At 38.2% G+C, this 10,521-nt stretch overlaps 1 protein-coding gene across 1 annotated transcript in view; it reads left to right on the top strand.

The window, feature by feature from the left end:
* The window catches only part of KIAA2026 (KIAA2026 ortholog), a 97,326-nt gene that overhangs the window by 54,455 nt on the left and 32,350 nt on the right, over positions 1–10,521 (top strand). Inside the window, 2 exon segments of the mRNA XM_025197549.1 lie at positions 3,904–3,980; positions 8,615–8,704. Coding sequence (XP_025053334.1) covers positions 3,904–3,980; positions 8,615–8,704 — 167 coding nt within the window.

Here is a 10,521-nt window from a genome sequence, read left to right on the forward strand (position 1 = left end):
GAGAGCGAAAGTGTCTGATGGTCCAGCTTCTCTCTAAATTTTCACCACAGCTATTACCCCTCCTCCTGGGCAGTCCTTAACTTATATAGTCCTTATGACCTCATTTACCTGGTCCAGTGGAGGCCAGCATCTGTTGGCTGTCAGCCAACCAATTTGAAATGCATCACTAGTTGCTGGACAGACTGGCAGTTCCTAGCTCCCCAGGTAGCCCAAGCCCCTCACCCAGGTATGTGATGCCAGTCACGTAGGCAGAGGGAGCAGGTTTTGCCCCTCCCTCAGGAATGTATTCAGCTCAGGTTACCTAAAGAGATAGGGTAAAGTGTGTACCCTCTGTAGGGCCCATCTTAACCAAATTGTCACAGAGCAGAGTTTTTGGGGAGAAATAGAGGTGGCCTTTTTCCACACTTATTACCAGGGATTTTTATGTGGAGCTTGATGTAGAGAGAGAGAACTGGATTTGACAAGATTAATATCGGATTAGTTCAGATCACTTCATTTAGCATTTCAGGATTAACCCCATGGTATACGTAGCCTAGGAATAAATAGGTAAAAGCCACCTGGAGGGTGGGTTTAAGTGTAAGGGCTGTCCAGGATCTTTCTACCCAACAAAAATCAGTCTTCTTGGAAATTTACACAGAGACTGACAAGGGCAATGTGTTGGTAGTTGTTCATTTCAACGGTATTGACATGCTGCTTTTATAAAAACATATGAAAGTGCTCCACTTATCCATATCTATCTTATCCATATCTTTGTTATCTTTCTCAAATAGAAATTTATCTTTAATGATGTTCTGTTCATGAGTTGTCGTAATGCCCAGGTTTTGTCAGATTGCTAAGAGAGTTTACATTTGAAACAAAGGCCTAAAGGATAAGTCCAATAAACCGCGGATCTGAATATCAACAAGTTAATTTTGAAACTAGACAAACTGCAATATCTCTCTTGTATCTTCAAAACTGAAAGAATGGGCTTTGCATATTACAGCTTTATTTCTGCATGTTGTCATCATTTCTGACTCTCCTTTAATATAAAATTTCTCTGTATTCTAGCCAATTGTTCTGTGACTAAAAATATAGTAAATGTGAAAACATCCATGGCACTTTGTTTTTAATTAAAATATAATAAATAATCTTCCTGATGTTTCAGAAAGCATAAACCAATTAGAGTAATGCTAAACTTATGTTGTTCAATCCTATTAGTTCTTTTCTATGTAGGTGTATCAGATATCTTTTCATGCTTTTGTTTGACCTTTCATACTCAAATGCTGTTTATGTTCTGAGTATAAATGATAATGCTTGAATAATATAGTCTAGCTTTTGGCAATTTTTGCAGTTTGGGTCTGCTTGCTGAGTACTGAGCACCCTTAACAGCTACTGATTTCAATGTCTCTCTGGTCACACTCAATATTTCACAGAATTAGCCTTAGAATCACTTCAAGGGTGATTCTACAACTTCCCCGAGGAAGTTGCTATTCCACTGCCTTCCTTGTTTCTTTTGAGATTTAGGTTAACTCTACTTTGCTGTAAATTAAAAATTACCTCCCAAAATCACTTTTTTCACTGCAAAAGTAAGCCTGGAGATGCTGTACATGTCATGCAGCTGCCAAGGTGGGTGTTGCTAGTGTCTGTCTCAACAAGCTGAAGGGATGGAAAGCTGTGTTAACCCTCTCGCAGCTGTGGCTACTGGCTGAGCACTGTGCCTCAGTGGGAAAACAGGGGAGGAGGGAGGCACAAGTGATAGTGGCAGCTGCCCCAGATGCTGACTGGGAGTGGAGGGTGAAGAAAAGCAGCCACTGCCAGCAGCTCTGTGTTTATGATGGTGAATCAGAAGACACTGCTCCCACTTGGCCCCAGGTGCCTGGCTGTGTCCCTACACTGCTGGTGCAGTAGCTTGTGCTTGAAGCAGCAAGTGCACAGTTGGTAGTAATTTGATGAGGCTAGTGGTATAGAAACAACACCTTAGTTACAGGAACGTATATAATAACTACTAATGCTGAAGAAGTAATGGACTTGCTACTGCCCTTTACAAGGATCTGGACCCTAACTTTGCGTGACATAGGGGAAGCCTTCCTGGAAGCTCAGGAGGCAGTCTGGGTGAGGCAGCTAGCATCAAGAAATTCTTGCTGCTTCACCCAGACTGTCTCCAGGGATGCCACTTCCTGGACACTTTCTGTTCCCAGGAGGACTTACTTAATGTAATTCGTGAGTTGTCCATGACTCAGGAAAAATCTTTCTTCATGTCTGTCTTCCAAAAACAGGGTGCATGTTTTATTTGGTGGTGTGAGGAAAATATGGTATTTTTGTTATCTGTTTGGTTGCAGCAGCATTTTTTGTGAAGATCAAAGCAAAGTAGCTATTGAGTAGTTCTGCCTATGCATCTTTTGTTAATTGGTCACCCTGGCTATCTAGCAGTAGACCCACAGCTTCCTTGGTCTTTCCTTTCTGTCCATTGTATTTTATTCTTTCCATCTGTTCTTGTGCTGTTTAACTTCCCTTGCCAGATGCAACTCATTTTTACCTTTGCTTTCCTGATTTTATTCCTGCAAGTTCTTGCTATTGCTTGGTATGCTTCCTTCCATTGCCCACATCTTTTTTTTTCCATTTGATTTTGATGTAGAATCTTAAGAATTATGTAGTCGCATTGGTTTCCTGCTGTCCTTATGTTTCCATCATGTCAGAATAGGTTCTTCTTTGCCCTTCACAGCATAGGACATATCTTTGTATTTCTGCTATAAGTCATCCAGAATGCTAAACCAGTTTATCAGAGCAGATATAAAATCTAATAGTGCAAAAATTAATGCAGTTTTAATCCCATCTTTAAAAACCCTAAATTTGAACCCCAGGCAAGTGAGTGAGAAGTACATGCAAATTTTTTATCCTTACTTTAATTGATCCAGATTAGAAAACAGGAAAACATTATTTATTTATTTATTTAATTTTTTTGTGGTAAGATTTCTGTGTGTATGTAATATTATGCAAATGTTTATACTGCTTGGAGGTTTGGATTACCAGTAATAGTTTTGGCAGAGGTGAATTAACAGAATGCAAATGAAGAGGTCAAAGGTAAAATTGTGTAGTTTATTCTGTGGTTGTAAAAAAAAAAAAAAAATTAATTTCATGGCGGTCTTGCCCATACATATGTGCAGATATGTAATCAGCATTTATTCATAACTCTTTTGTTACGCTGAAGAGTCGTAAGGAGCAATAACACTGATTAGTTCATGGAGTAAGCTGATTTCCTTTAAGGCAAGAAGGAATTTTTCATCCATATTATCATGTTTCATAATTGGGCGGGAAGTATATTGCGGGGGAGGTGTTTGCTTTCTTATAAAGCATTATGTTTTGGCCACTGCTAGTGTCATACTTCCGGACTAAACAGAACAGTGATCTGTTCCAGTGTGTAAGCTTCAACGTATGTATTGGGGGGATTTATAAAAATCACTTGTGTTTTGTGAGCATACATTCATACAGTATATCAAAGGGCTCAGACCTTAGTCTGTGGTTTGCTGTTTGGAAACTAGCAGCAGAGAAAAATTTTTACAGGTAAGTTCTTTTTACCTGTTAAGTTTCTGTTCTGGTTTAAATTTGGGGGTTTTTGCCTCTTTTTCAGAATGGTAGTGTGAATGTTTTTATAATTTATAACAATATCTTAGTTTTCACAGTGGTTTATTTTGAGATAGCAAAGTTGTTGGGGTTTTTTTCTTTTTAAAAAAGGCTGCCTCGTACCATATACTTCTAGTTTAATGTTTGCTTTTGCTGAGTTGGGTTCTGATTCATCACGTTTAAGTGATTTGCCATGAGCCATCTGTTGGTTATAATTTAACTTTCAAGGCTGTTTGTAATTTCGTTTTATTAACTAAGTGCTATAAACAGTATCATGAAGCTTTTCTCTTTTAATCTTACAAGGAAAAAAATCCATATCTAAAAAAGCAATCACAAAGAAGAGGAAAACTGTTACTAAGTCTGCTGTACCAGAATTTCAGGTAAATGTCTTAATTTTTGTTTTAAATATTTAAAATCTAAATGTCTTTAGAGTGTGTATTTCCTACATTTTGTTGCCTGAGACCCCAGAAAATATACTTTCAATTAAGAAAAGATGAATCTCTTTATTCCCCCCGACAAGCAGACCCAAAACTTTAATGCAATAGCATTTTCAATCATGTAAATTTTACTTTTTGATTGTTAGTAAGTGTCTTAATGTTTAGCATGTATTGTTTTGCATAATGTTACATAGCTCTACTTAAGCAGTGTTGCCGATTCTCATGAATTTTGGCATTGTTTTTAAAGCCTACGTTTCAGGAACATGAAAAATGTAGCTCTTTCTTTTGTATATATTTATATTTATGTACCTATATAAAAGAAAGAACTAAGCTTTTCACATTCCCAAAGCGTAGTCTTTAAAAACAACGCCAACAATCATGAGAGTCAGCAATACTGCTGAAGTGAGCTCATGTATCAGTTAAAAAAAAATTCAGAACATCCTTTGAAACATTAACTGCCATAGAAGTTGTAGGTAGTACAGTAGATATTAACCAATACAGTTTTCAAGGATAATATTAATTTTATTGTACATGACATGCGAGTTTGCATATCTTTATTTGGGAAACCGACCTTGATTTACTTATGCACTTGAAAAATGGTGGTGTCATGCAACTTTTTTTGTTTGTTTTTAACTTTTACCTTTTATCAGTATGTGAACTTTAGACCAGAGAGCACCCGGAGAATACTAATTGTAATTAGCAGGTTGTTTTGGGGTATTTGTTGAGTCTTTCTATTTATAGATGATTTATATATGAATGTTTGCTTGGATTGGAGTACTGTGATTATAAAAATACGTTTCTATACTTCTAACTTAAGTGGTCTTATTCCAAACATTAAGGCCTTACCTAAATTCCTAAATTCCAGCTGTTCTGCAAAATCTACAGATCAAACTAATTTTGCCTGATAATGTACGTTCCAGAAAGTGCCAGAAGTAGAATTTCTAACCAGTAATACCTAAAGGCTGCCTACATATCACTACCCCGATCTAAACATCTTTTGTTGACATTCCTTCTAGTTTTAAGAGTTAGAGTTGCTACTGTATTTTGGGGGAGAAAAGGGGCATTGAAAAACGAGAGAGGGGAAGGAAAGTATGTAAAGCATGCCACAAAATTGTATTTTCTCATCATATCCATATTCATTCTAAATCACGGATAATTACAAGATTGTTTTTACATGCTAAAACTACTAAAAACTGTTGTAGTTAATGCAGCGGTGTGTGTGGACAGGGTAGGCAAGGCATAGCTTTCATTAAATGCTTTATTGTATATCTTTTCCAACCAATATAAAGTTCCAATATAAAGTTTTAGATTCTTTATAGCTAAATGTAAAGCTGCCAGCCGCAGCCCAGTTGCTTTAAGTGCATTTTTCCATATAGATTTATAGTAATTCAGGACTCTTGTTCAAGCACACGTTCACATGAATGAGTTTATAGTGGAAATAATATAATACTATATCGGGATAAATAGTGGGATTTCAAATGCTCTCCTGACGCTCCCTGCTGTACGTATGCAAATAGCTAAGTCCATTTAAAAATATCTATAACATTTCTTTAGAATAATAGAATTTGAATTTAATGAGAACTTTAGGTCTCTTCTTTTAGTGCAAGAACATGGAAAAAGATGGTTTTAGAATCATATTGCTATCTTTACAAACAAACTTACCTTTGAAGCCTAAATTAAAGCTTAGAATTTTTCTCAGGAATTGCTTTTTCTATACAAGGTACAAAAAACCTGCAATATAGAAAACCTGAGATTTTACAGTTTATAATGCATGTAAATCAATTGTACATACATTTATTTTTTGATCTTTAAATTATCAAGATAAATGTTAATTGTTATTTAAATAGTAAATTCATACAGGTTGAACAAAGTAGTATAACACATCTTGTCAAACCGCATAATCAACCTGCTGCCCAAATATAACATGGTATAAATTGTCATAATTTGATAGTGGTGGAGTGATGATGTAGCCATGATGGTCCAGGAAATATGTAAAAAGAAAGTATTTTTGTGGGTTATATCTTTTATTGGAATTACTTTTTTTTAGTTATTGGTTTTTCCTCAGACTTGAAGAATGCACTACATTCAAAAGCTTGTCTAAATCTATCCCAGCCATGCAGTTGGTCTACAAAAAGGTGTCATATACAAAACCTTTGCCTCTTAGCATCTTATGATGATATGTGGTGAAAAGATTCTAGGTAGCTCTCATATCAGGAAGGAAAGCTGTGTAGAAAAACAGCTTGAAAAAATATGTTTCCCAGTTCCTCTGCTCTCCCTTCACAGTTTTAGCAGTAGAGGTTCCTGAAATCTTAAGTTTTTAAAAAAATTACTGCTAAACATCTTTATGCATAATTGAAAAGAATAAAGAACAAAATAAATTTTTCAAATCAGTGCACATGGAGACTTACTTGATTTGCCATCATAATTTTCATAAAGTTGAGATTTGTCAATCTTTTTGTTAGTTCCAAATAAATTTCATATTTATCTTTTTCTTAATTGATGCAGTACTTCTTTTATTAGCTATTCACTCAGAACTGATTTCAAAATACTAGTTTTGAGAGCAGAGTGGTCAGGGGAAATGCATTAAATTGCTTTCACTTAGTAGGAATGCATCAAAGTAAAAAGTAATTATGTAATGGACATTTTACAGTATGAAAATTGAAAAGGTCTGTCTTTGAAAGAAGGTACTTTTATATGTCCTAAATCATGAGTTTAGAAAATATCTAATGCACAGATTAAAAAAAAAAACCTACCAGGAGTCATAAATTCATTACCCTTCTGTGCTTATGCATGACAGAGTCTTAGAGCAGAGGTTCTCAAACTTTGTGATACTGCAACCCCGAGTGCTGGATGGAGGTGGCAGGGGATGGGGAGCTCGCACGCGGCAGCCGCCACTACCATCCACCACTTGGTGCCACAACCATGTGCCACTTCCCTGTGCTGCCGCACGTACCCCCTGGGAAGTTTGTGGCCCCCTTTTAAGTTGTTCGCGACCCCCCCAGGGGTCGTGACCCACAGTTTGAGAACCCCTGTTTTAGAGAAATTACAATAATATGCTATTAAACAGGAAGGAGACTTTCACTTTTCTCATGTTAATAAAAAATGATAATCTTCTATGACATATTTTTCTTGTTAGAGAGAGATAGAGAGAGCATTTTATTGTAAACAAATAGAACCAGCACCTCACTGCTTGGCTTCACTGAAAGTAGATTTGGGTTTATGCCAGCCAAGGATCTGTTTCATAAGTAATGTAGAATTCAAAACAGAGAGCAAATCTGATTTTGTTCTTTTTTTACAGAGGATAGCAAGAATATGATAATGGTCAGTTGTTACTTACACATGCAGCCTTCTTTTATATTAATAGTCCTCAACTGTGCGGGTAAAAATTGTGCTTGTGATAAAGGATATGCATGTTGAGCCCCTGTTGTTTTTTCCCCTTCCAAGGATCTGTACACAAGTTTCTTTTCAGTTGCATTGAAGGGGGGTTCCTCCATGGTACCATTTTCCCTGTCTTTTGTATGTCCTTGAGTTCTGAGGGAAGAGGGGCTGGCTGTCCCTGCAGACAGTGCTTGGGAGCAGCAGCTACAATGGAGCTTTACTGTGGGATAGCTGAGGTAATTTCTGGAGCCTTTTCCATAGGATGGAATAGAATTTGCTCCTTCTGCCTTCTTAAGTATAATGGGAGGTTATTGGCAAGGGGATTTCTGTAGAGATGTCTTCCCCAAAATTGTCCTTCTGAAGGTTTTACTACGTAGCTGGTTGATTTAGGCCTGTGTTTTTACATGAAAAGAAGAAACTGAGCATTAAAAATGTTAAACGGCTGGAGGGTTGGGGGGAAGCATGGGGTGTGGCACATGACATCACTGAAGCATATGGCTGCCTGAAGCTAGAGCTCCAATGGGCAGATGGCACAATCTGTAAACGTTGCTGGATTAAATTTATCCTGCTAGTTTATCAGTTTTTCTTCCCAAGCATGCCTTTTAAAGGTGTTTGACAGTGGTAACACAATGGTAGTGTTAACGTGATGTCATCCCTTAAGGAACTGTTTTGCACAGCATGCTCAAAGTATTCAGAGGCACATTTATGTGATCTGTCATTCTGCACTGCAAATTTGTCTTTAAAAAAGTGCCTTGATTTCAAATTGGGCATTGACAGGTGGAATCCATTAGATATCTAAGAATATATAAAGGGAAAGCCATCAGTATCAAATTCAGTTTCTCCACTCATGTATAAACTTACAGACTAAAATCTAATAAGATTTCTTTCTTTAAAAAATTCAGGTTATGGGTGCTTTTTTATAAAATATGTTTAAACATGGACCACCTATAACTTGAAGTTTTTTCAGAAAGAAATCTTATTAGATTTTAGTCTTTAAGTTTATACAGTATACAAGTGGAAAAGTGAACTTGATACATATATAAAAACACGGAACACCTAAATGCATATATAAATTTCTAAGGTAAAGAGATCAAATAATAATATTAAGCATTAGTATGTACTTCTAGATGAGTTGTTTTTCACTTCAGTATGTTATTAAATGACTTGTTATCATGTGTGTTTTGTCTGTTTGTTTTTAGCTTATTTGCACTAATCTTGATGAACTCAGGGATTTAATCACAAAAATCGAGAATGAACTCAAAGATCTGGAGAGCATTAAAAAGAAATCGGTATGTTCTGTTAAAAAAAATTCTTTTTGGTATGGGAATAAAAGTGTTCATTATTTTCTGAGGCCTGTGAACTGTAAGAATTTGTACAGAAATCTGTAAAGTTAGGTATTTGGAAAGATTATATTCATATTTATTTCTAACATATCCTTATATTACTGTTTGGTCAACAGTAACTGTCAGAAGACAGTTCAGAAACTAAGTATATAGCAACCTTTGAGAATTTTTACATGCTTTTGACCCAGTAAATCCTTGGTGGTGATAATAATTTAGGTGAGTGGATTAATTTCTGCTAATTCTGTGAGAACACTTTTTTGTGGCCAAATTCTGAACCTAGATTCGTTTGTAGTGTGGAGCGGTCTCATCTATATGATGCTGCTCAATTTGACAACTCCTACATGTAATTCCATCATTTTTCTTGAGCTCCATGATGTCCAGTTCCTTTTACTCTTCAGACATTTTTAAAAAAGAATAAAAAAGCAATCTTAATGTCATTTCTTGTATTCTGCTCTATCACTGCATTTTCTCACATAGCATATACTCCTAAGTAAGATACACACCTTGTTTTGGAGAGACACACTAGACAAAACTTTTTTTTTTAGTCTGTCTTTTGTATTTAATAAGTCAGATGCTTGAAAGTTACTTCAAGGATGCAGTTCTTTACCATCATTCTGGCTGGCTTTCCAGTGGAGCTTGAGATACAGGTTTCTGCCTAGCATTCATTGTGTTACTTGCATGACAGTGTAGCTGAGAAGCCAAGATAAGACCCATCAGAACATGGGATTCAGCATATTTTGGGTACAGTTGTAGGGAAGAAGGAGATGTTCCCACCAACAAGGTGAATATTTTTTAAAAGCAGAAGTGGTGTAACTCATTTGTTATTTTACCTCCCTGCAACGGACACCTTTGTAGTATTTTTTCCTCTTCTTCTTTCTACCTTTCCACAGAAGTTTCATCTCCAACAGCTTAGCAGGATGGACTGTATAGAAATGTCAGAAAAATGCCTAAGAATGTGAAATGATTTGGGAGATGTCTGCATAGTTTCTCTGCTGAGCCCAGGACCACAGCCAGACATCAGGCCACAAAGTGGCACTGGAGTCTGGCAGTTGTAGAGAATGGTTGAAGATGTTTCCTCTGGCATCTCAAAGCAAATACTGGAGGATGCCAGGGAGGGCATTGAATAGAGCAGTGGTGGTAAGCCAGGGGTATGTTTACCCCTAAGGGTACTTAAAAAGGTCATAGGGGGTACACAGAACTCTGCGTGTGTGCACGCAGCTGCAGTGCAGCATGCAGATGGCCAGAAGCTCAACCTGGCGATGTGGAGAGCAGCTGGGTCCAGCTGGTAAGTTTGTTGTGGGGGGAGGGAGTGATGCTGGGGCAGGGGCTGTCTAGACGGGGCGGGGCACAGGACTGAGCCATGCAGGGTGGCTCAAACTGCTACGTGCACCCTGGGAGGGGATGGGGGGGCGGGGCGTGTGCCCCCAGATCTGTGGGGTGGGCTAGGCCCGGGGCCATGCTGGGCTCTTCCTGGCGGGGGGGCTGGGCTGTGCTCAGGGTGGGAGGCAGCGACACTGGGAGAGGAATTGGGTGGGCTACAGCAAATTCTGGAGTGGCTGCAGGCCCAGTCCCCCTCCAACCAATAGCTTCACTCCCATAGTCTCCCGTGGTGGGGAAAGGAGCTTGAAGCTCTGTCTCATGTTCTGCCCTGGCTGGCCAACGCCTTTCCCTGCCCCAGCCCCACTCCCTCCCTCACCGTGGGGGCCCACAGGAGTGGGGCTACAGCGGGGCAGGGGCCGCAGCCACCCCAGGAATTGCCAGAG

The sequence above is a fragment of the Alligator sinensis genome, unplaced genomic scaffold (assembly GCF_000455745.1).
Source record: "Alligator sinensis unplaced genomic scaffold, ASM45574v1 scaffold392_1, whole genome shotgun sequence".
NCBI lineage: Eukaryota > Metazoa > Chordata > Crocodylia > Alligatoridae > Alligator > Alligator sinensis.